This window comes from Petaurus breviceps, unplaced genomic scaffold (assembly GCF_028583685.1).
Source record: "Petaurus breviceps papuanus isolate PSGF00001 unplaced genomic scaffold, PetGlider_PUasm1.0 174, whole genome shotgun sequence".
In the NCBI taxonomy this organism is placed as follows: Eukaryota; Metazoa; Chordata; class Mammalia; order Diprotodontia; family Petauridae; genus Petaurus; species Petaurus breviceps.
Genome location: NW_027185761.1, coordinates 2,737,466 through 2,764,294, shown reverse-complemented (window position 1 = coordinate 2,764,294; position 26,829 = coordinate 2,737,466). Strand labels below are relative to the sequence as shown.

General features: G+C 37.7%; 2 protein-coding genes and 1 pseudogene across 5 annotated transcripts in view; 1 reads left to right on the top strand and 2 right to left on the bottom strand.

Annotated features, from left to right (window-relative positions):
* LOC138157927 (uncharacterized) overlaps nucleotides 1–20,206 on the bottom strand; it is a 33,985-nt gene extending 13,779 nt beyond the window's left edge. For 3 of the 4 annotated variants that reach the window (XR_011167504.1, XM_069083703.1, XM_069083705.1), the window contains exon 1: nucleotides 19,680–20,206. Coding sequence is in view for 2 of the 4 variants with exons in the window: in XM_069083703.1 (XP_068939804.1) it covers nucleotides 19,680–19,879 (200 nt within the window). In the remaining 2 variants the exon portion in view is untranslated. Of the gene's footprint in view, nucleotides 1–19,169; nucleotides 19,288–19,679 lie in introns of those variants that run through there. The other variant, XR_011167505.1, reaches the window with a different exon arrangement.
* Nucleotides 11,845–12,676, bottom strand: LOC138157928 (RNA transcription, translation and transport factor protein pseudogene; annotated as a pseudogene).
* Nucleotides 19,369–26,608, top strand: FIGNL1 (fidgetin like 1). The gene is made up of 2 exons (XM_069083702.1): nucleotides 19,369–19,559; nucleotides 23,496–26,608. The coding sequence occupies exon 2, from the start codon at nucleotides 23,506–23,508 to the stop codon at nucleotides 25,498–25,500; it is 1,995 nt and encodes a 664-aa protein (XP_068939803.1). The 5' UTR covers nucleotides 19,369–19,559; nucleotides 23,496–23,505; the 3' UTR covers nucleotides 25,501–26,608.
* The last annotated feature ends 221 nt before the right edge of the window (nucleotides 26,609–26,829 follow it).

The window sequence follows — 26,829 nt, the reverse complement described above, 5'->3', positions numbered from 1 at the left end:
AGTGGTTTCCTTCACATATCCTTTGTAGTTAAAGTATTTATAATAGAGTAAATGACTTAGTCACTCGAAGTTCTTCTTAAAGCAATATTGTTGTTAATGTACATAATGTTCTCTTGGTTTGGTTCATTTTGCTCTTCATTATTTCAAGCAAGTCTATCCATGTATCTCTAAGATTATTGAGCTCATCATTTCTTATAGCACTATGTTATAGCGTTACTATAAATATCTTAGAACGTGTGGGTTCATTTCCTTTTTCCTTAATAATCTTTGGAAATAGAATTGTAGTGGTATTGCTATATCAAAGGGTATTGGCAGTGTAATTACTCTCTGGGCATAATTCCAGATTGCTCTTCAAAATGGGTGGATCAGTTTACGATTTACCAATAATGAATTAGTGTCCCTATTTTTCCACATCCCCTTCCACATCTGTCATTTTCTCATTCAATGCTTTTAGCCAATCTGATAGGCATAAAATGGTATCTCAAGGTTGTTTCAATTTGTCTTTCTCTAATCAATAATGATATAGAGCATTTTTCACATGACTAAATTATTTTGATTTCTTCATCTGAAAACTGACTGCTCATATTCTTTGACCATTATCAACTGGTGGTAGCTTTTGGGCCTGCTCCCAGTTATATGAGTAACTCCAGAATTTGTACAATGCGAAGAGGGATTGCATAATTGACTACTGAGCTGGAAAAGCTGATGACAGTCTTTCTAGTCAAAAAGAGTACAGGATTACTCATCTACAAGTTAGAGTTTAAATAGTACCTCAAGCAGTTATGCTATGTAAGCTTGACCAAGTCATTAGTATTTCTTATATACAGGATGTAGATCTTGATGCTTTGATGTCCTACCCCTCACTCACCAGCCAATGAATTTCAGCAATGAGGAAAGAGTTCTATACTGATGGACTTTGGGACTTGAGGTTACTTTGATATTTCCATGCAGGATTATTGTGAGAAAAGTGCTCCATAAACCTGAAAATTTTATCTCTATATATAAATATGGCATTACTATAAATGAAATTTTATGAATAAAATAAATGGAAATTTTCTAAATGATAAACCTTTCTAAAAACCATTTTAAAAGGGTATATATTTCTCCCATGTATATTACAAATATGTTTTCCTTGTTCAATAGGCTCCTGTCTCCTGAATCTTCTTCCTAACTTCGTCCTTAACTATTTCCTGCATATAGATGCTATTTTTCCTTTGAAACGTATGGAAACAAATCAGAATAGGCAGAAACTGTATGATCCCCAGAGTCACTGAATAAAACTTGGCTGTTTTTTTGCCTACTCTTTCCCTTCTAATTTCATGTTTTTCCCTTTAAGGCTTATTATATAGGTGAGTTGTCCTGGCAGGCAAGGGTGTATACTGTCTGGGGCCATTTTATCCCTTGGCTCAAAAACAAATGAGATCACTCAAGTGTACATTGAAATTTACTTGATTCAGTGCTTATAAAATTCATGAATATGGAAATTAGGGGAGAATTACAGCTGCCTGGAAGCAGAATTCTCCACCAGGCTGACCAGTATTCTATGCTAGAAATATATTCCTAAAATAAAACAAGAAGTTATGTGACCTAGAGAAAGGAATGGTTGGTGGTTGATTATATATACATTCAAGCAGTAAACTAGTCTATTTATAACACAAAATAATCTCTTAAAATTATCTTTGTGTAAAAGATAAAACACAGATTGTGTTCTTTTAGCATTTTGTTTGGCTCACATAGTATCATATAAAGTAGAATTAGAAAAGATCCTGTACACTATGTAGTCCCATAATCTCTTCTACAGGTATACAAACCAAGACCCAGAGAGATAAAATGACTTGTTGATAGTAAATGGCAGATCCAGGATTCAAATTCACATCTTCTAACTCCAGAGCTATTTCTACTACATCATGCTTTGGTGCATACATTTTTCTCTAATCTCTAATAATAATAAAGTTATATCTTTTTATTGGGATATCATGGAAAAACCATTGGACTTAAGAGACAAAGAACCTGCATTTGAGTCCTGGCCTTGCCATTTAATATCTACATAATTTTGGGCAATTCAATTAAGCTCCTTAAGCCTTAGTTCCTTCATCTCTAAAATATAAGTATTAACAATACCTACTTTATAGAATTGCTGTAAGAATGAGTGATGTAAGGCAGAATTTGGGCAAAAAGAAGTTAGCTTCACAAGGATAAGGCAGTGAGTCATGGTTAGACATCAGTTTTTCTGAAAAAAGATGTTGCTTTTTATTTTTTTAGTGGATCATAAGCTTAATATGAATGTGATGTAGCAGCCAAAAAACTTAATGCAATTTTGGACTGCATTAAGAAGGGCATAGTTTCCAGAAATAGTGAAGTGATAGTCCCACTGTACTCTGCTCTCATGAGACCTCATTTTGAGCATCATATTAAATTCTGGGCACAGACAGATATTGTTAAGCCAAAAAGGGTAACCAGGAGGGTGAAGATAAAATTATATTAAGATCTGTGGAAAGAACTGTGAGTATTTAGCTTGGAGAAAACTCGTGGTGAGACATGAAGTCTTTCAACATTTGAAGGAGTATCCTTGGGGGAAGGATTGAGTTTGTTCTTTTTGGCCTTTTGGGGAAGAATCTGGTGCATAAAAGTTGCAGAGGCAAATTTAGTCCTGATGTAAGGAAGAAACATTCTTTTTTTTTCTCTTTTTGGAGGGCAATTGGGGTTAAGTGACTTGCCCAAGGTCACATGACTAGTTTTTGTGTAGTGTCTGAGGCTGAATTTGAACTCAGGTCCTCCTGATTCCAGGGCCGGTGCTCTATTCACTGTGCCACCTAGCTGCCCCAGGAAGAAACATTCTTTTTTTTTCTTTGCCTTTTTTTTTTTGGAGGGCAATTGGGGTTAAGTGACTTGCCCAAGGTCACACAGCTAGTTTTGTGTGTGTGTTAAGTGTCTGAGACCAGATTTGAACTCAGGTCCTCCTGACTCTAGGGCTGGTGCTCTATAGGAAGAAACATTCTTAAGAGAGTTGTCCAAAAGTGGAATGGGTTGCCTCAAGAGGTGGTAGGTACCTTTGGAGGTCTTCAAGCAGAGCATGGAAGATCAGTTTTTGAGTGTTATGATTTTTTTCATGACCACTGAAGTCCTTTTCAACCCTCAACCTCTGTGATTCTGTGACTTCTTCCATATGTTTACTGCAAAGGCAATCTGTCCTTAGTGTTGTGGGACCCTCATTTTCTCCTGATATCATGAGGATATCAGTTTATTAATTAGTTACTATGTGACAGGCACTCTACTAGGCACTGGTTATACAAAGAAAGCAAAAATGCAAAAACAGGAACTTACATACTAATGGAGGAGCCATGTATACAAATAGATATGTATGGGCTGCTCATTAGATTATGCCTAGCTCTCACTATGTGACCATCCTAACTTCTGTTTCAGTTATACATTTCTTTGATGACAGGTTCTTCTGTATAGTTCTTTACCTTTTATGTTAATAATTATTCTTCTATTTATTGAAGCTTCAAGGATGACCACTGTCTAGCAGAAAAGATATACCTTGTGAACTGAGGGTCCTTCTTTGCTCATACCCACACATATCACTCCCAAACCCTCTGGATGTTATAGAGACTATGCATGAGATTAGTTTTCTATGACTTGGAGTCATACAACACTCAGAGACAAATCTAGAGTAATTTAAGGAGCTCTGCAATTTCCCAAAAGCATGGCATTGCAACCCAAGACATTGCAGATTATATCAGTTGTGCAGTATGTGAGATCTTTTTTTCCCCCAATGAGAAAGCCTCTATTTTTAATAATACTTTTTCTGGGGTGGCTAGGTGGCACAGTGAATAGAGTACCGACCCTGGAGTCAGGAGGACCTAAGTTCAAACCTGGCCTCACTTAACACTTACTAGCCATGTGACTTTGGGCAAGTCACTTAACCCCAATTGCCTTGCCCTCCCCCCTCCAAAAAGCAAAAAGTATATATATATGTATGTATGTATGTATGTATATTCCCCAATTACATGTTAAGACAATTTCTAGCATTCATTTTACAAGATTTTGAGTTCCAAATTTTTCTCCTTCCCTGTTCCCCTCTTCCTATAATGGTAGACAATTTGATATACATGTTCTATCATATAAAACATAAAATATAGGAGATCTTACAAACGATAAAAATAATAGGATTGACATTGTTGACTAATAATCTAACAGGAAAGCAGTACAGGAGATCATAATTATATGTCATATATATATAATCATAAATAATCAAAAAAGGAAATCATAAAAGCATATATACACACATGTATATTATATGCATGTATGTAGGCATACACACATACAGACAAACCATTAGTTTTACTCTAGTTAGCTCTGAAAAGTAGGGGAAGGAGAAATAGTTTGGAATTGCAGAAAGGTATACATATACTCCAAAAGCCAAACCAAAACAAAACTTTCTAAGAATCAGACCTAAAAATAGAAATGGAATGATTATCTTGGGAGTAATGGTTTACTATACACTGGAGATTTTCAGATTCAGTGAAATGATAACTTGTGGAGGGGACTTATGTTTAGGCACAGGTTGTACAAGATGCACTCTGGAATCCCTTTCAACTCAGATTCTGTAACCACAGATCCACATATTACTGCAATAGAATTTGCATGCCATGAAGTAAATTTTTTCTTATCAATGACATTACATAATTTATTAATCAAAATATATGAAGAGAAATCTAACTCTTAGATAGAGATGCTGTTTGAATAGTGAATGTCTAGAACTTTGTCTTGGCTAACCCACATCTAGTGTGGGTGTCATCACTCTTTTCCAGATGAAATGAAATACTATTTGTATTTGTATTTGAAGTGAGGTCTCCCTGACTTCACTTCTATCTAAGTGACTTGCCCAAGGTCACATGGCTAGTTTTTTGTATATTAAGTGTCTGAGGCTGGATTTGAACTCAGGTCCCCCTGACTCCAGAGCTGGTGCTCTATTCACTGAGCCACATAGCTGCCCCAAGAACATCTTTTAAAAACAAAAATTTTCCTCCTGGCACCTTTAGGTTGGACTATTACAATTTCAGAAGAATCAAAGTTTTGGGTTTCTTTTTCTATCTCCAGGTTTAGTATAGTGCCTGTACTTAATAAATGTTTGCTGATAAGTTACCTCACTGGGTGACCCAAAGGATTATTTTGAGACATAAGGTGGACACAGATTTAGTGGCAGCATATTTCCAATAACGACCTACAAGTGAGAAACTGCATATGAATTATCATTCAGGAAATGTACGATCAGAAAAGGAGGTGGATTGGCCACATGGCAAAAGCAAGGGATGGGGGGGGGGCATCTAGGTGGCACAGTGAGTAGACAGAGCACCAGCCCTGGAATCAGGAAGACCTGAATTCAAATCCTATATCAGATACTTAACACTTACTAGCTGTGTGACCTTGGGCAAGTCATTCAACCCCAATTGCCCTGCCTTCCCCCCTCCAAAAGGACCAAAAAAAAAAAAGCAAGGGATTGTAGATCTATAGACCATGTGCTACACTGGTACCCACAAAATGCAAAAACATCTAGAGAAACTCTAGAATGACTATATCCTGCTACAGAAGACTTATGGGAGAAAATTAACATGAATTGTATAGTATGAGAAAGTATAGATGAGCTTCAATTTATACCAGTGGTGGCAAGTCACTTTGATACATCAGAACTATTAAAATAAACCTTGGGTACCCTTATTTCCTCAATGATTAATTGTAGCTTGATTTCTAGTTAATTCATTTATTCAATCTATTTCAATTTATTCAGCAAGTATTTATAAAGTGCCCCCTATGAGCCACACTGTTGAATTTATATGTTTATTTTATGTAGCTTGTTGGGATGAGTTTGCTTGAGTCACTTTACTACTCTACCAAACTTCACATCTTTCGAGTATCAAGAGGTGAACAATAGTTCTAGTATGTCAGGATTTGTTGTAACAACCTGCTGAAAAAGAATGTTTCAATGTGTTCTAGTTGTTTTGGAAATATACGACATATTAATTCTAGCCATTCTTCCCTATTTTTTAGTTTGTTCATGCCTTTTGTTCTATCCTGAAGAATCCTTATCTTTTTAGACTATCCTTGAAACTACATCTTACATTTCATTTCGTTGGACCTTCACCAGCTCTACAGTTTTTCTCAGAATGGCAATAACAAAGGCAAGAGGCCTTTTACCCACATTAAGACAAAATAATGGTTTAAGATTTGTTTCCAAAATTCTTTTAGTGATTCCTGTGGTAGCCTTCAGAGTTGCCAATTCCCAGTGGTTTATATACTATAGGGTATAGTGTGGTTTTTTCGCTATGTATGAAGAAAAACGATTGATTAACATGAAGTTAGCCATGAAAGGACCTTTTCTTCAAATTTTCCTTTTTTATTACATATAATTACTTATATAACTCATAATTGAATGACATTTTCACTAGTTATGTATAATTAGAAGCAAAAGCTTTACTTCATTATTCCCTAATATGAGAAATGAAGCAAATGAGCTGCTTTTTTATAAGTGTTCCTTTTGTATTTTTTCATTTTTGTCAGAATCTTTTTGTCTGCTGAGGCCAATTAGGACATTTCATGAAATTTTCCTTTTCTGTAGTTTTGGACTTAAGATATCTGTATTATTTTTTAGACCTTCATTATACTGTATAGTAGTATAAATACTGTCTTTTGGGACATTTTGCTACCCCAACAAAGTTGAAAGGTTAACATAGAAGGAAATATTAACAAAGTACAAAAAAAGATAACAAACCTGAAATCTAAATCCATGTTATGAGATTTTTTATTTAATTATTTTTGTCTTAGTGCATTAATGATAAATTTTTCCTTTTTTGAATGGTCAAGAACATAAAAAATGATACTATCTTGTTTTTAAATCCATGCTTCCTCCATTTTATTGTTAGCTATGTTAATTCATTTTTAAAATGAATTTTCATTCATTTCACAATTTAAAAGTTCTGAAAACATACTAATGATAGAATCATAGCAACTAGAACAGATGATTGTATCTTAGGGGTCCTATTGTTTGAAATTTCACTAAAGAATTTTGGATAATAATTAGAACTTTCAAGTTTCCATAATATTTTTCTTCACAACAATCTAGTGTAGTAGGTACTCTATATATTTTAAGGATGTGAATGCTGAGGCACTAAGAAAGTAACTTATCTCGTATTATATAATGTTTTAAAAAGAAAGTAACTTATCTTGAATCATACAATGTATTAAAATACCTGTATGTGAAATGAGATTATACAGATGATAACAAGAGAATGTTCAAATATTTAGTGTGAACACAGATAAAAATGAACCAATAATATCTACATAAAATTGATTATTGGAGATATAATACTAAATAAGGTTGCCAGATTTTAGACAAGAAGCTACTCTATCCCAAGCAACTGCCAACCAAATACCACTCACAAGTCGGACAAGTCAGCCTACCTGAAACAGCAAGGCACCCTGAAGGAGAGATTGGAGATAGCATGTGACAGTCAGGTCAGGCCATGTTAACTATTATTTTCCCCAGACTCTGATGCAGACATTCCAGGACCCTGAACTCTAGAGCATCAGGACTGGCAATGATTCTAGTCTACTGCCCTTCGTCATTTTTCTGGGAAAAAAAAATCCCATGGAGATACAGCCTAGCAATTGGCAGTTGCTACAGCCTTATCTACTGAAAACCTAGAAAAGAAAGTTCTTGTCACCATCAAATGGTTCAACATCAGAAACTGTTATGACTAGCGGACTTAACATTAAGGAAGAGGCATTCCCATCTCTTTTAATGTCACATCTTAAGGACCATAGAACCTTTCATCTGACCTGTAGCTCTGTTAGACTAAAAGCTCCTTGAGGGTAGGGATTGTCTTTTAGTGCTATTTGTGTCACTGGCACTTAGTAATGCCTAAAAACTGCTTGTTGATTGACAGCTCAATTCTTCCTTATGTGTTGTATTCATTAGAATGTGTACTTCTTGAGAGCAAGGACTCTTTTATTTTCCTATTTGGGTCCCTCTCATTTAGTACAGTACTTAAAATGTTTTTTGACTGACTTGCTGAATACCCAAAACTTAAAATATAAGTACTTAATAAATCCTCTTTTTATTCATTCGTGATGTTAGGATAAATAGATGGTGTGTTATTAGTGTGCTAACATAGGCTAGAACTGAGTCAAATACATTGAAGCCCTCTCTCATCTGGTGCTAGCCTATCTTTGCAGCCTCATCTCATATACTTGAAAGGGTGAACATATGGAAGCAGGAAATACCACAGAGCTGTAGTATAGCTATAGAATGCTGAAGGTGAGGTGTGCAAAATACTGTGCAAATCTTACATCAAACCCTACCTAAATAAATGCTGACTGTTAGTATTAAGGGAATTCTGTGGAAAAGGCTGAAAAGATGCTGTTTCACAGATAACACATAGGAGGCACTGGAGTTCTCAGTCTCTAGCCTCTGACAGGTTCACTCTTGATCTGGTCAGACAGGCAGACAGCTTTGGAGGGATTAATAATCAGCTTTATTCTAGTCTAGTCTTCTCAGGGGGTTATGGGAGAACCAGCTCCTACAGCATTCCCTAATCACCCTTCTTGCAGGGGCTGGCAAGAAGAGGGTGCAATTACCCCTGAGTCTGGATGGGGTCAATCAAGACAGGCACACATGTGCACTCCCCTAAATTCCCTCAAGCCTCAACTGGGACTGGCTGAGGCACACAAAGATTCACCTATGGGTTCCCTGTAGTTTTTCCCAATGGTTTCCCCGTGATTTTCTCCATTTACTGACCAGTGTCCACCTGCCTTATAGGGCAACAGACAAAGAAGGTATCTTGCCAACATTAAACTCACAGGTTAACTTTAGCAATATTGTTATTCTGTGCAAGCATAGTAAATATTACTTTATGTCACCCCTTATCTCAGCCTCAGTAAGACTGTCTGTCATGATGATTCTGGGAACAAGTATCTAGAATCTTTGGGGCTATTCTGGGAGTTATCAAACACCTGGAAACTAGACATTCCCATGGCCATGGATCCTGAGAAACTAACTCTTAAGAAGGATAACAAAATCCCCCTTACATACAGATGCTCTGAAAGTTAGATTGTTAAATGCCAGGCTAAAGTGTTTGCATTTCAATAGGAAGCCACTAAAGGTTTTGGAACAGAGGAAGTAAATTGTTACATGTGAACCTGAAGATTATTTTGGAAGCTATGGAGATGACAAAGAGGACAAAGAAAGGGAATCAATAAGGAAGGTATTAAAATAATTCAGATGAGAGATGAAGAAGGTGTGAACCAGGGTGTATAATATAATAGGGGTGGTAGGTTTAAGAGTAATATAGTTGAGAAAGGAAGATGACATTGAAGTATATGAGGCAATGAGGTGTCGGAGTTGACAGAAAGTTGGAATTGGAGTCAGAAAGATCTGAGTTTGAATTCCTGCTACAAAAGCACCTACTTCACAAGGATCAAATGAGATACTGTATGTAAATCAATTTCCAATCTTAAAACACTACATTAGTTATTATTGTCAGATAATCTCACTATAAATATAAATTAGAAGTAAATACCATGGAAACTTTTAAAAATTTCGGCACCTAAGAGACAAAATGAACTCTGCTAGCACATATAGATGGCAATCTCTAACAAAAATAATGATTGGGGGGTAGCTAGGTGGTGCAGTGAGTAAAGCACTGCCCCGGAGTCAGGAGGACTTGGGTTCGGATCCAGCCTCAGACACATTAAACACAAACACACACACACACACACACACACACACACCTAACCGTATAACCTTGGGCAAGTTACTTAACCCCAATTGCCCTCCAAAAGGCAAAAAAAATAATAATAATGATTGGACAGTGGGTATTTTTCTCACAGAGACTCTTTTAAAGTATTTTCTTTTCTTGAAATTAGGACCCTTCCAGAAAAGGGAGGCCCACTGTAGACAGAGACTGTACATAATGGCAGGTGTTCTCCATAGTCTTTATAAAGGTAATCTGAAAGCCAAGGTTTGAATCCTGCCTTCAAAACCTTCTACATGTATAAGAAGGCAAGTTCTCTCTGGGCCTGTTTCTCCATCTTTTATTAGGACATAATTATATTTCCAGTATCATTTAGAAAGTCTGTTGCAAGGAATGTACTCTGTAAGCTCAAAATTGTTATATCAATGTATCTTATAATCAGCCATTTTTTTTATTTTTCAGTTGAGATCAGTGTCTTTAACAATGAACAGAAATCCCTGTATAGAAATTTCTTCCATTGAGAAATTTGTATGGTGGTGATAATCTTAAGAGTTACTTGAGTCATTGAAAGGTTAGCTAATTTACCCACAGTTACAGAGTTCTTCAGGGTTAAAGGAAAAATGTCCATCTGGGTCTTAATGACTCTGAGTCTAGCCTTCTAGCAAGGTTGCTTTGTGAATTATAAGGTATTCATGTCTAGCTCTCACATTTAAGAACTGACATCTATACATAATTTTATTTTTCATTTGCAAGTTATTACATTAATTTTAATAAACTCTTATTTTTAATGTACAATTCATTTCAAATTCAATGTTATTTTCTCTCCCTCTCAACCTCCTCTCTTTTGCCCCCCTCCAATGAGAAAAAAAAATTAGGAAAACCCAAACTCATGTAACAAATGCTCAAAGTTAAACAAAACAAATTCTTAAACTGGCCATGTCAAAAATATATGTCTTGTTCTGCATAGAGTCCATTGCTTCTCCATTAAGAGGTCAATACTCTGTCATCATGGTTAGTCACTGCAGAGTTCTTAAAATACTGTTCATTTTTATACTCTTATTATTATTTTAACTTGCTCTCTTGGTTTTGCATACTTTAGTGCATACAAGTCTCTGAAATCATCTTTGTTGATATATTTCAAAATAGAAATTTTTTAATAAACAAAAATTTATTTCTTCACCCTCCTACTTCACTCCCATCCTCACCAGTGAACAGAAAGACAAAACAAAACAAAACCCTTGTAACAAATATATTTAGTTGAGGAAAAGAAATCCCCACATTGGCCATTACCAAAAAATTACGTCTCATCCTGTACCTTGATCTACCACTTCTCTGTCAGGAGCATGCTTCATCAAGGGTCCTCTGGAATCATGGATGGTCACTGCACTGACAACCACAAAAAGAGGGACTATAAATATTCATATATATGGGTCTTTTTCTTCTTTACAGGATCTCTTTGGGGGGTATAAGTATAGTAGTAAGGGTATTGTTGCATCAAAGGCAATGTACAAGTTAGTAACTTTGGGGGTATAATTTTAAATAGCTTTCTAGAATAACCATACCAATTCATAGCTCCACTAACAGGGCATTAATACATTTGTCATTTTCCTCTTTTGTTATTTTTGCCAATCTGATGGGTGTGAAATGGGACCTCATAGTTGCTTTAATTTGTAGTTCTCTAATTGTGATCTGAAACTTTTTCTTCATATGGCTTTTGATAGTTTGGTTCTTCCTTTGAAAACTGCCTGTTCATATCCTTTGACAATTTATCTATTGGGAAATGATTCTTCTTGCATATATGGATCAGTTTCTTACACATACTGGAAATGAGATCTTTATCATAGAAACTTGCAGCAAAAATTTCTCTCTAGGTTACCTATTTCCATTATATCCTGACTATATTAGCTTTGTTTGTGAAAAACCTTTTTAATTTTATGTAGTCATAATAGTGTATTTTATCTTTCATGATCCTCTCTATACCTTGTTTTGGTCATGAACTTTTCCCCTGCCATAAATCTGAAAGGTAATTTCTTCCTTGCTATTCTTTTTTTTCCCCATTCTCTTGAACTTTATTAAACAGAAAACACAATGGTAAGAATTCAAAATTTTCTGTTATTTTCCATCCCCAGTGACATCTGATTGAAAATACATTGCCAGAGTTATGCCACAGTTCCTAGGTGTCCTAAGTAGATGAGAGGCTATAATCCTAACTTTCCTTATCTTCCAACTTTTCCCAATCTGTGGTCTGTCTTTGGATCAGCAATAATTGCTTGAACAGCTACTATGGCTTCATTAATTTTTGTTTGTAGTTCTCTGAGTTCTTCTATATGTAGCAATCGAAGAATCTGGGCAGCTTCATTAAGAACAGCATCTCCTATATCAAAACCAAGGATATGCTTACCTAAAGCAACAGGTAAGCCCTATTTTTTCTGATTTGCCTTAGCGACTGCCTCCAGTGTTAAGCATTCCTGAACCAAAATACAAATTGAAGGTTGGCCAAAGCCATTACTCCTGCCTTAAAATCAGGATTATTCACATCCAAATTTATCAGAGGCTCTAAATTTTTAGCTGCATTGTCAGCATTTTTAGCATCATCTGGTGTAGAATCCTTGTATTTGTCAGAGTTATCACCATATTCTAGTCTAACAGCTAAACCAAGAAGCCAATCAATAGTTTCTCGTCACTCTTGAATCTTGAAAGGACAGTTAACATCTTTCAAATACTTTTCAAAGAACTTGGGCCATTCATTATTGTGGATGTTTCTTAAATTTCCTGTCTTCGATCTTGTAGTGTCTAATCTTTTTATCTTCAAGCCAAACAATAAAGTTTCTAAATTCTGTTTCATCTTTGCAGTTGAAGCCTGCAGGGTTGCGGCCGAACATGGTACTGGCTTCTATGTCTGTCACCATGGCAAGCGAGGCACCAGGAGCTACAGCAGCAGGAGAAAAAAAAAAACAAAACAGCAGAAGCAAGGAAGAAAAGGACTTCCTTGCTATTCTTTAGTTAATGTGTTTATGATGTGACCTTTAATATCTAATTCATGTAACTATTTGGAGCTTATCCTGGCTTATGGTGAGTGGTGCTACTCTAACTTCAAGATTCTTAACCTGGGGTCCATGAACTTATTTGACAATTGCACTTGAATGCAATTATTTTTCTTTGTAATCCCAAGTATTTTATTCTATGCATTTAAAACTATTATTCTGAGAGGAGTCTATAGGCAACATCAGACTGCTGAAGAGGCCCATGACACTAAAAAGGTTAAGAACTCCTAGACTAAAAATACATTTTACCAGACTACTTTTCAATTTTTTCAGTTTTTTTGGTGGTTTTTTTTTTTGGTCAAATAGCGATGAATCTTTACCTTAGTAGCCAAGTTCATTGGATGTTAAGAACATTGGCCTACTATACTAGTTTACATTTCTATAATATATACCTAATCTATCTTTCTTATTGACCACTCCATTTCTTAACCAGTATCAAATAATTTTGATGATTATAGCATCATAGTATAGATTGAGATTTAATACTGCTAAGTTTCCCCTCCTTTCCACTATTTTCCCCATTATTTCAAATGAGATTCATTGCTATGCTGATTTCCAGATCGACATATCCAGTCCTAATTTCTCTGATGAGCATTAGTCCTGCATCACCAACCTTTTTCACACCTCTTGAACTGGATGCATGTAAAAATCTCAAATTCTACAAGTCCAAAATAGAACTCATCTTCCCTCATCCCCCAAACACTTATCTTCTGAACTTTCCTATTACTGTGGAGGTAGCTACCACCTTTCTATTCATTCATGCATCCTTGGTGTCATCCTAGACTTCTCAGCTTTAATTCACCCCAAATATTTAATCCATTGTCAAATCTTACAGTTTCTATTTTCACAATATCTGTCCTATGGTCCTTTCCTCTCCACTCACACAAACACAATTCACCATTCCTTACTTCTCTCTCAGCTATTGAAATGATCTTCTAATTGGTCTCCCAGACTCAAGCTTCTCGCACACTTTAATACAAACTCTAATACTCTCTACTCAGTTACCAAAATGATTTTCCTAAAGCACAGGTCTGACTATGTCATCTCCCAGCTCCTAATACACAGACACATACACACCCCTCAGCTGCTCTTGGATCAAATATAAAATCTTTTTGTTTGGCATTTAAAGCCCTTCACAATCTGGTTCCTTTTCACCTATTCTGATTTCTGATACTGATCCACCCTAGGCACCCTAGGATCCAGCAAGACTGGTCTACTTGATGTCCCTTAAAAAATTCCCCCTAGGGGTGGAGCCAAGATGGTGGACAAACTTGGCATGAGCTTCTGCTCCTATCACTTCCAATACATGTAAAAAACATGACTCTAAACAAACTTTAGAGCTACAGGACCCACAAAGTGACAGAGAGAAACAAATCTCCCACTGAAAGAAGCCTGGCAGGTGGACAGGAAGGGTCTACTTCACCGAGCTGGGAGCTAAGCGCAATCTGGCATGAGCTGCGTGGTTCCAGACCCAGGGCGGCCCCAACCAGCAGCGGCCAGAGCAGACTTCAGGAGAGTGAATCACCAGCAGCTGTGATTAAGAAGTTGCCAGACTTCTTAATCCATAAACACCAAAGACAAAGTAAAAGGTCAGTGTGGAACTCTGTTGGACCAGGGGGGGGATGGAAGAGTGTGGTTCAGCCTCTGCCCCTGGGGGGAGAAGCCACATGACTGCCTCAGGAGCTCCTGGCCTGCAGATACTAGGGGGACCAAGCAACCATTCATTGGGTAATCACTCTTGCTTTGACCTGTTTGGATCTGGATCGTGGTCTTGGGTGGTGGTCCTGGGGTGTGTGGCTAGTGAGCCAGAGTTTGTGGGGGCTGTAAAGAGGGAGCTCTCCTAATAGGTCTGGCAGCTGAGAAAACCCCAGCAATTTGGGATAAAGCTCTTTCCATTCTGGAAGCAGAGTTCTGCCATGGCAAAGAACTCAAAAGTCAAGTAATCAGCTGGCAACATGAGCAAGCAGAGGAAGCACAAACAGACCATACAATCCTTTTTTTGAGGACAAAAAGGATAAAGGCATGGAGGGGGAGGAAGACAGCAAAGTCAGAACTCCTGCATGAAAAGTCTCCAAAGAAAATATGAACTGATTACAGACCATGGAGGAGCTCAAGAAGGATTTTGAAAATCAAGTAAGAGAAGTGGAGGAAAAATTGGGAAGAGAAATTAGAATGATGCAAGAAAATTATGAAAAGTGAGTCAACAGCCTGCTAAAGGAAACCCAAAAATACACTGAAGAAAACAGCACCTTAAAAAATAGACTAACTCAAATGGGAAAAGAAGTCCAAAAAGCCAGTGAGGAGAATGCTTTAAAAAGCTGAATTCCCCAGATGGAAAAGGAATTTCAAAAACTCACTGAAGAGAATAACTCCTTCAAAATTAGATTGGAGCAACTGGAAGCTAATAACTTTATGAGTTTGGGTGACAATGAGATGTCAGATCTAAACAAATGAAAAAATATAAGGCAATGTGAAATATTTCATTGGAAAAACCACTGACCTGGAAAATAGATCCAGGAGAGATAATTTAAAAATTATTGGACTGCCTGAAAGCCAGGATTAAAAAAAGAGCCTAGACACCATCTTTTAAGAAATTATCAAGCAAAATTGCCCTGATATTCTAGAACCAGAAGGCAAAACAGAAATTGAAAGAAATCACCAATTGCTTCTTGAAAGAGATCCCAAAAAAGAAAACACCTAGGAATATTATAGCCTAATTCCAGCATTCCAAGGTCAAGGAGAAAATTGTAAGCAGTCAGGAAGAAACAATTTGAGAATTGTGGAAACATAATCAGGATAACACAAGACCTAGTAGCTTCTACATTAAGGGATCAAAGGGCTTGGAATATGATATTCCAAAGGTCAAAGGAGATAGGACTAAAACCAAGAGTCACCTACCCAGCAAAATTGAGTATAATTCTATGGAGGAAAATATGGTCATTTAATGAAATAGAAGATTTGCAAGCATTCTTGATGAAAAAACCAAAGCTGAACAGAAGGTTTGACTTTCAAATATGAGAAGCAAAAGAAGTATGAGAAGGTAAACAGAAAAAAGAAATCATAAGGAACTTATTAAAGTTGAACTATTTACATTCCTACATGGAAAAACAATAATTGTAACTCATAAGATTTTTCTCAGTATGAGGATAGTTGAAGTGAACATATATGTATACATGCTATATATGTATGTATAGGAGAGTGTATGTGTATATAAATATATACGCGAGTGTGGGAATATGTATGTTTATGTATACATAGGCAGAGGGCACAGGATGAGTTGAATATGAAGGGAAGATATCTAAAAAATAAAATTAAGAGGTGAGAGAGGAATTTATTGGGAGAAGGAGAAAGGGAGAGATAGATTAGGGTAAATTATCTCATATAAAAGAGGCAAGAGAAAACTGTTACAATGGAGGGGAAGAGCAGGAAGGTGATAGGGAATGGGACAACTTTATTCTCACTGAATTTGGCTTAAGGAGGGAATAACATACACACTCAATTGGCTATCTTACCCTACAGGAAAATAGGGGGGTAAGGGATAGGAGGGGAGATGATAGAAGGGAGGGCAGATTGGGGGAGAGGGTAGTTAGAAGCAAACATTTTTTTAAAAGGAATAGGGTCAAAGGAGAAAATAGAATAAGTGGGGGGCGGGATAGGAGGGAGGGAAATACAGTTAGTCTTTCTCAATATAACTACTATGGAAATGATTTGGGTAACTACACATGTACAACCAATACTGAATTGCTTATCTTCCCAGTGGGGGAGGGTGAATAGGGAAAAAGTAAAAAAATCTGGAACTCAAAAGTTTAAAAACAAATGTTAAAAATTTTTTTTTTACATGCAACTGGGAAATAAGATATACAGGCACTGGAGTATAGCAATTCATCTTGCCCTACTAGAAAGTTGGGGGGGGGGGTGGTAGGGGATATAAGAGAGAGCACATTGGGGGAAGGGGTATTCAGTAGGCTTGCTATTTTGGGATGGGGGTAGGGGAAAGATGGGGAGAAAAAATTGTAACTCAAAATCTTGTGGAAATGAATGCTGAAAACTAAAAATAAATAAATTAATTAAAAAAAAAGAAAATTTAAAAAAAAGACCCCCATCTCCTGACACCATGCTTTGGCGGCTGTTCCCTATGCCTGGAATGTGCTCCCTCCTCACCTCTGCCTCTGGGAATTCACAGGAAGCCTTTCCTAAGCCCCCTTAATGCTAGTGTTACCTGGGTAGACTATCTATGATTTATCCAGTATGGATTTTGTTTGTACATAGTTGTTTGCAACAATGTCTCCCATATTATATTGTGTTGCTAGTCTGTTTTTGTTTTTGTTTTTTACCTTTCTTTATATCACTAGCAAACAGACCAATCTGGAGCAATAAGTACATTTATTATGTGCAAAGTGCTGGGGGGGGGGGGGGGGGGGGGGGGGAGGGGGTGGGGTACAAAGAAAGGGAGAAACAATCCCTGCCCTTAATGAGTTCACATTCTAAGGGAGGGACACAAGTTGTAAATAAGGAGGTACAAAGAAAAATGGAAGGAAAGTAGTGAAAGTCATGCTGACTCAGTGACCTACAGTTCTCAGGTTTGTAAGTCAAAAGCATTGGGGGAGGCTTCACCCAGTCTGCAGTTTTGTATTACCTGCTTTTCATCATATACCAAGTCACTCCCATCTTTGTATATATCTGGCAATTGTCAAGTATTAGCTACTTGAGATGCAATGGCCCCTCTCCCCCCCTTTTTTGGTAAGTTTTAAAATTTATTTTAAACAAAAAAAGAAAAGAAAAAAATTTTCATGTACACAGCAGAACATGAGAATCAACTGAATATAAAACAATTTCCATTTCCAGAAAACCTATATAATAATTATTCCACATTGTTTTCAAAACTGTCCATCTTTACTTCCTTTTAGGTTTTCTTTTGTTCTCCGCTGTGTACTTTTAACTTAATTTTTTCCTCTCTCCTCCCAAAGGCTATAATTAAATGCAGATATACATACATACACACAAACACACATAGATATCTTTAAATGCACACATATAAACAAATATACACTCATACACCAATATGTAAGACCATACTATGCTTATTTCTATGAATCTGTTTCTCTGAAGGTGGACAGCACCTTCCTTCATATACGTCCAAGTCTTCCCATGTTTTTCTAAATCAACTAACTCATCATTCCTTATACCACAGCAATATTCCAATACAAACACATCCGATTTGAGAGATTGTATATGAAAGATTCCCTCCAATTTTCTGCATTCCTTCTATTCTTGGCTACATAGGTTTTTATTATGCAAGAAAATTTTAATTTAAACTAATAAAAATTATCCATTTTACTCAACAATGCTCTTACCTTATATTTTACTGTCTGATACTATTGAATTTGTTTTCTTTACATCTTTCCCCCCCCTTCCTTTCCTTTGAAGTTCCTGACCTTTTGTTTTTCCAAATGAACTTTATTATTTTTCTAAGATTTTTTTTTAGTAATTTAATTGTGGGGCAGCTAGGTGGCGCAGTGAATAGAGCACGACCCTGGAGTCAGGGGACATTTAACGCATTAGCTGTGTGACCTTGAGCAAGTCATTTAACTCCAATTGCCCTGCCTTCCTTCCTCAAAAAAAAAGAGAATATATTAGCAATTTGAGATGGCATTACATATGGATAAAATTGTCATTTTAAAAATTATATTGACTTTACCTACCCATGTTCAACAAATAATGCTTCAATTATTTAGATCTGACTTTATCTGTATAAAAAGTGTCTTATCTGCCCATCCGTTTTGCTGACATGGCCCTATCTGAATTGTTTTTATCTCATTACAAAAGTTATCAATAAAAGATGGCTCCATTTTGAATCTGCTGATCTCCAAGGATCAGCCTGTACAAGTTGTACTTTCAATAAACTTCATTTAATTCTCCTTGTCTTAAGCTTCACCCCCTTAATCAGGGGAAAGTCCGAACAAAGAATTTTGCTTTTAACAAAAGACAGTGGCTTCAAGAATGAGCAAAAGATTTTAGAGGCTGAGGATCTGGGTTCAAATTCCACTCCTGCTATTGACTGATTTTTCTGTTTTTATTTTTTTGCATCCTCAGCCCTTAGTACAGCGTCTGGAACACAGTGAGTGCTCAATGAATGCCTTTGATTTATTTCTTTCTATCCCCAAGCGCTTATTACCGTGTCTGGAACACAGTGGGTGCTCAGTAAATGCTGTTGTTTCACTTATCTGTATGCCCAAGCGCTTAGTTAGTAGTGTCTGGAACACAGTAAGCGCTTCGTAAATGATGACTGATTTCTTAGCATCCTCAGCGCTTAGCACAGCTTCGGACACACAGTAAGGACGTAATGGGTTTGAAGCCCGGTTCTGTTACTAACTACCTGTGGGCGCTGGGACAAGTCTTATGCCTTAGTTTCCCCAGGGAATACGGTCCCCTCGGGCTGGCTCCGCTCCCGTGCCCCACAAACAGCCGCAAAACCGGAACCTGACCTGAACCGGGAAGAACGCCGCGTGCGTCGGGACGCCTAACGTAAACGTCGCCGCGCGCGTGCGCGCTGTGTGGCACGTGGCCGCCCCGCCCTCTCCCCGCTCAGGGGCCCGCCCCCGATTAGACTCCCGTGCGTTTTGGCGGGTGGGCGTTTGTAAGCCGTGGCCGCCTGGGGGGGATCCCCGCTCAGGACTCCAAACCGAGGTGCAGTGGACTCCGGACCCCCTGATCCTTTCCCGCCCCACGGCTTTCTCACGGGTCCCCCTCCAGCTTGAGGAAGGTAGGTCTGAGAAGGAACCGCAGGGCAAGATGGGAAATTTAATTCCGCCGCCACTATCCTCTTCCCGGGGAAACTGAGGCACGGACCGCTTTACCCCAGTCGGCGCGCGGCCGGGCTCACCGCCTCGTGGGTTCTCCATTGGAAGTGCTGGCTCTGCGGGGCTCGCTATGCAGACTGACCCCGGGCGCCTCCGCCGCCTCCGGGCCGGCTCGGTGTTGGGGAAGACGGACCCCGAGGGCAGCAGGGAACAGCCACTCACTCAGCCTTGTGGTCCAGGCAGTGTGCTGTGAGCTTGGCATGGACGCAAAGGCTTCGGACATCGAGCACTTATTAAACGCCCAACTGTGTGCCACGCAGTGTGCGATGTGCTGGGTCCCAGCCTTCGTAGGCTTACATTCCTAGGGAGGCACGGGAGGGAAGGTCGTCTTAAAGGGGAAGCCTGTAGCTTAAGGAAAGAGCAAAGGTCAGGACCCAGCTTCGGATCCCACCCCTGCTTACCCACACACATAGTGTGATCTTTGGTAAGTCACTTAACAGCTCGGTGCCTTGGTTTCCTCATTTGTAAAATTGTGTCATACGGCTTCCTAGGTACGTTTTAGTTCCAGCTCTGTGTCCCGCATTCGAACCCCGGCTATACCACGATTCAATTAAATTCAGCAAACATTAAGCGTTTACCATGTACTAGTCTTTGCAGTACAAAAAGAGGCAAAAGAAAGTGTCTGCCCTCGTGGAGCTTACCATCTACTGGGTTACTAGCTTCCCTGGGCTTCCTATGACTCTGGGGAAGTCACTAAGCCTTTCTGGATTTTAGATTTGACTTCTATAAAATAGGTTGAATCATTAAATATTTATTGGCGAGGCCTCTTCCAACTTCTGATTTCCCAGGAGACCTACTCAGGTTGGTTACCTTAGGTAAGGTGCTTGGCTTTGTGGAACTTGGAATGGCATCTGGCGTGAGTTATCCTGTACTAAATAAGGGCTTTATGAAAGAAAGGAGAATATGGAAAGTTGAGGAAAGGGACTTTGTTGACAACGTGTTAATTGTTGAATGATGTAATGGGAAGAACCCTGGATTTGCAGTTTAAATGGTAAGAAGATTGGCTCAAGTCTTGGCTCTTTGTGACTTTGCATACTTTGGAGCTTCCAACGTTTTTTGTTCTGTGAATTCTTTTCAATACCAAAAAATGTATTACAAACATCTAGGATAATTTCATATACTAATCACAGTCTCTTAGATTTATGCATGAAGTGCTTATAGTAACCACAGTGATAACTTTTGCCCCTCAAAACTACAAAATCACTTCAGAAACTCAGTAATAAAGCATGCATATACTTGTTGTCTTGTCACAAGGGAAAAATATATTTTTGAAACATAATTTGAAATTTATTTACTGCTTAAAACACTATAAAAGAATTGTTATCATGAACCCTTTGGGCCATCTTTGCTAAACCCCAAAATGGGCACCACTGGATGAGGGAAATGACATGGTCAGGTCTGAGATTTAGGAAAATCATGTTAGCCAGATGTTTTGGTCTTTGGTAGAGAGACCAGTTAGCATACTGGTGCAATATATATATATATCTGGGAAAGGCTTGAACCAAGGGAGGTGATCTTTGAGAAAACAGAATGGTATGGATGTAAGAAATGTAGGGATTGAGCAAAGATCGATGAATTTCGCAGTCAAGAGACTGCTAAGTTGGTAACTTGGAGAAAACAGTTTAAAAGAAAGAGGATTGAAGTTGCATTCTAAGGATTTAGTAGAGGAAGTGAAATCAGTCTAAGATAGCTTTTTCTTGAATATTGGCTTTGTTTGGGAAGTGGAGAAAGATTGCTAGTGGAGTAACTTGGGGAGATGGGTCTTTTAAAAATGTATAAACAGTTGTTCTGGTTTCAAGTACCCTTATTAACTAAAAACTGTAGGACTTGATTTTTAATAAGAATAGCTAGCTGTTCATGAAAACTTTAAGGTATGTACCAATATTATCTTATTTGATCCTTGCTATATCCCTGGGAGATCCTTGCTATTCCCATTTTATTGATAAGGAAACTGAGGCTGAGAGAGGCCAAGTGCCCAGGAGTCATCCAGATAGTAAAGGGGCTAAAGTAGGATTGAACACAGCCCTTCCTGACAGCAAGTCTATACACTGGGCCACTAGCTGTATGTTCTAAGTAAGTGTACTCAAATGGAGAATCTGTGATCTCATCAGTATTTATGTTTTTCTCATTACATTCATACCTGCCCATTTTCTGATTTTTCTCATCCATTTCCTACAATTATGAGAGGAGGTCTATTCAACGTGCTACAGACCTTCCTCTTAAGACATTGGGATGATATTATTGGAGCACTGGTCAATTTGTCATTCCTTGTCCTTGCCACATGACCAGCACCTCTTGTGTTCCAGTTAAACGATTCAATTATTTCCAAAATAGTTGCTTGTAATTTAATTTGCTAGGTGTAGAGCTACTCCTTTTTACTGAAGTTAGTTACCTGGAGCACTGAGGTTAAATGACTTGCCCAGAGTCAAACAACTGCTATGTGTCTAAGGTGGGCTTTGAACCCAAATTTCCTGCTGAGTTCAGCTATCTATCATAATTTAGTAATTTAGCAACAAGAATTCATGCATTAATCATAATTAATGCCAGTTTCTTTTTAATAGTCATAATCCCTGTGAGATGACCCATCAATGATTGTGGAGAGTAAATCAAATATATGAGGTAATTTACTGACTTCCTACCACACCTTAGTAATATTAGTACCACGGGTGGGGAACCTGTGACCTTGAGGCCATATGTGACCCTCTAGGTCCTGAAGTTCAGCTCTTTGACTGAATCCAAACTTCATAGAACAAATCCTTTTATTAAGGGGATTTGTTCTGTGAAGTTTGAATTCAGTCAAAGGTTTCTCATCCCTGGTAGGCAATTACTTCACTCAGCATGGTGATTTCACCTTTTTACCTAAGGAAACAGAAATAGATGATAAATTCGTTGATAATGAGACTAAGTTGTATGTATTGTAGGATTCCATAGTATCTTACACATAGTACGCATTTAGTAAGTATTTAATTGAATTTGGCAATGAGCACGTGGAAGTAGACATAGTTGCATGCAGTCTAGTATTACAGGACTCTTGATAGGCTTCTTTTTACTCCCAAATAGTTGCCTACCCAAGGAACATAGAAGATAGGAAATGCCATTTTGTGTCAAATTAATTATTAATATTCCTTATTATAGACTTTTAATAATCTTTATACTTTTTTATGATATATGTCTTGTTTTGCATCCTGGCAAATTTTATTCTAAATTTTAGGAAGAACTAGAATATAGCCACATAACATTTATTTGTGTTTGTGTTTAAACTGAGATCTGATGTTAGGAATTTCTTCAAATAAGAGTTTTAATTATTTTAGAATTTTAAGTTCATTTGACTATATGAAGAGTGATATTTATCAGCTGGATTTTTGTTGTTTGGCTACTTGTTTATTTATTTTTTCCTTTTTGCCTGATTTTATTAGTATAGAAATTCTCCCAATTATAGAATGGCAGGTTCTCTGTTTTAATTTTGGAAAGGTACCTGGTACATCAAGTGGTTAAATGATTTACTAGCTTTTGTTATGACAGGCTTGTGTTAGACAGGTCTTGAATCCAGACTCCAGTGCTGGCTGGCCCACTGTCCACCATACCACCTTGCCTCTCAAGATGCAGATTACTTAGTAAAAGATTTTATTTTTTTAAATGTTTTAAGATTCTTGGTAGAAATCTTAGCACAGTGACTAATTTTACTTTTTTTACCTACAGTACCTACTTCAGAGACCTTATATGAAAATCAAATTAGATAATGTAAAATAATGAACTTGGTGATTCTTAAAGTAATATATAAATGACTGTTATAAATGTTAGTGATTGATACTGATCCTTTTTTCTTATTTTTTTCCTAGAACCTTCAAAATGCAGACCCCAAGTACTAGATCTCTGCATTTGAGTGAATGGCAGAAGAATTACTTTGATATCACCTCTGACACCTGTACTCCAAGCCAGAAGGCAGATGCCCTCCGTGCACAGATTTTACGTATTCAGTATGCATTGGCAAATTCTGAGATCTCCCAGGCTTGTGCTGCCAAACTCTTCAGAAAATATGCAGACAAATACTCTGCAATTATTGACTCTGACAATGTAGTGACTGGCTTAAATAACTACGCAGAAAACATTTTGACTATGGCAAGGTGCCAGCAGACTGACAGTGGCAAGTGGCAATCTGGATTAACAATAAATAATGTTTTCAAATTAAACAGTGTGCAAGAGATGATGCAGAGTGGCAGAAAGTTCAAAGATTCTCTGTTGGCACCAGCAGATGCATCAGTAGTAATCCATAAGGAGGTCAGTGCCGTTGGTTTTTCTAAACCCAAATCTCATTGTACAGAACAGACATTAGGCATTCCAAAGAAACCAGCATCCTTGACCCACCCTCAGAATAGTCAGCTGCCTATCATGACCAAAACTACAGGTGATTTTCCTGCATCCTCAGTGCCTTTAGATGAACTTCCCAGTGCAAAGTTCCATGTTACTCCATTATTTGGAGATGTCAAAATGGCAGACGCTACTATAAAAACCAATACAGTGTCATTAAACATGTCATCAAATCAATCCTTTTTTCATTCGGGATGTGGAAATCCTGGGAAAAAGAAGACATTTTATGATTCTGGCAGTGATGGCACTGAAGCCCTTTCCAATCCCCCACTGAGTAAGACTCTTAGTAATACAGAAACCAATGGCCACAGGGATGAGAGCAGTATGTCTAGTTTTAAAACTGCAAAAGAACAACTATGGATAGATCAGCAAAAGAAAACACACCAACCCCAACGTGCACCAGGCTTTTCATATGGTGGAGTAAAAAAATCTCTGGGAGCAGGCAGATCCCGGGGCATATTTGGGAAGTTTGTTCCTCCCCTAGCCAGACAGGATGGTAGAGATGAGAAAGGAGGAGTGCAATGTAAACCTCATGGGGCATCGCCTGCAGAACCAGCTCATCCAGTTGATGAACGTTTGAAGAATCTAGAGCCAAAGATGATTGAACTTATTATGAATGAGATCATGGATAATGGCCCCCCAGTAAACTGGGAAGACATAGCAGGAGTCGAATTTGCTAAAACCACGATAAAGGAGATAGTTGTGTGGCCTATGTTGAGACCAGACATCTTTACTGGATTACGAGGGCCTCCCAAAGGGATCCTGCTCTTTGGTCCTCCTGGAACAGGTAAAACTCTAATTGGCAAGTGCATTGCAAGTCAGTCTGGGGCAACATTCTTTAGTATCAGTGCTTCTTCCTTGACTTCTAAATGGGTGGGTGAAGGGGAGAAAATGGTTCGTGCCCTGTTTGCTGTTGCAAGATGTCAGCAGCCGGCTGTGATATTTATTGATGAAATTGACTCCTTATTATCGCAGCGTGGAGATAGTGAGCACGAATCTTCCAGAAGGATAAAAACCGAATTTTTAGTTCAGTTAGATGGAGCAGCCACATCTTCTGAAGAACGTATTTTAGTGGTGGGAGCAACTAATAGGCCACAAGAAATTGATGAGGCTGCTAGGAGAAGATTGGTAAAGAGACTATATATTCCACTCCCAGAAGCTTCAGCAAGGAAGCAAATAGTAAAAAATCTGATGGCCAAGGAGCACTTTTGCCTTAGTGAAGAAGAAATATCCCTGATTGTGAAGCAATCTGATGGCTTCTCCGGAGCAGATATGACACAGCTTTGCCGAGAAGCTTCTTTAGGACCTATTCGAAGTTTACAGACAGTTGACATTGCCACAGTCACACCAGACCAAGTTCGTCCAATAGCTTTTGTTGATTTTGAAAATGCCTTCCGAACTGTGCGCCCAAGTGTGTCTCTAAAAGATTTGGAACTGTATGAAAACTGGAATAAAACTTTTGGTTGTGGAAAGTAAATGAGAAAAATGAAATTTAAGGCAGATATGTAATGTATATTTTTAAAATTTGGGAGCCCAAAATGGTTATTTTTCGTAAATTTGGAATTCTTGGTATCTTGAGAAAGTAGAATGCCTATTCCTAATCTCCTACATTTTCCACAATGAAATAAATATCCTGTGCCGTTTTTGATGTATATATATACTTTAATTCTCTCTAATCATTAAATGATAGTTGAGGTCTACATGCCCAAAATGAGAATTAGATTTATTGATTTTTGAGGCTTATTTTTTTTTAAGGGGAAACTAAAGGGAATAGGATATTTTAAATTACTTTGAAAATCCCAGCATTGTGTATGAAGCTTTCCTTCAGTCACTTCTATCTTGTGTTTAGAAATGGAATGCCTTTTTGGAAGGTCTTCTTTAATGTTTTCTTAAAAGAGTGGTAAAATTTAGATTAAAAAAAAAGTCAAACCCAAAATCACAGCAAAAAAGCTACTCACCTGTATCAGTACCAGCTATATGTTTTGGCCCTCACAGTTTACAAACCAATCTCTATTTCTGTTTTCTTCCTTCAGCATTATGGACTTTAAAAGATAAAAGTATTTAACATTATCGTTTTAGGGGCATGTGGAATTTTGTTTTTGCTGTAACTGCTCTATGTTTGAAAAGAAAGTTTCTGTAGTAAAAATATGTAATGATAGCAAGGAGTAACTTGGAATTAGAAATATTTCTGTAGTGTGACATGATAAAAACACTGAAGGTGGTCAGTACTTGTGAAGATATTTTGTGAGATAAGAAATTAACCTTTATGACACTTTACGGCCTGTTACAATGTTTTCTTTCAGAAGTAAATATTTTGTATATGTTTTGTAATGATGGATTTAAAAATGTGAATTTTGGGATAAGGTAGAAGAGCGAAAAATTTGTATCTTTGTGGGAAAAGTACCTTTTATGCTTAAAAAAAGATGCTTTTGGTTTATTGGATAGTTAATATTTTATATTAGTAAATATTTTTAGGTAATATCAAAACTACAGTGTAGTTGTTGATAAGTAACCAAATTTTCAAAACTAGGTATTTTCTGTATAGGAAAAAAAGAAATAAATTATGGACCAAACCAACATAGAATACTTGACATTGTGAATTCCTTTTCCTGGGAAGAGGAGCGGGGGAGGGAAGAAGTTTCTATTGCTATCTCTGTCCTTACTTGGAGTCATTTCCCACCTTTCCCCCTCCAAACCTGATTGAACCTTCACTTGTGAAGAAAAAACAACAAAAACATTTGATGCTGAAACTATTTGACAGTGTATCCAATATCATGTTGTAGTAGCCACTTCTGCCACAAGGTG

Coding starts and splice junctions, on each gene's coding strand:
- FIGNL1 (XM_069083702.1), top strand. CDS start 23,506: ATGCAGACCCCAAGTACTAGATCTCTGCATTTGAGTGAATGGCAGAAG.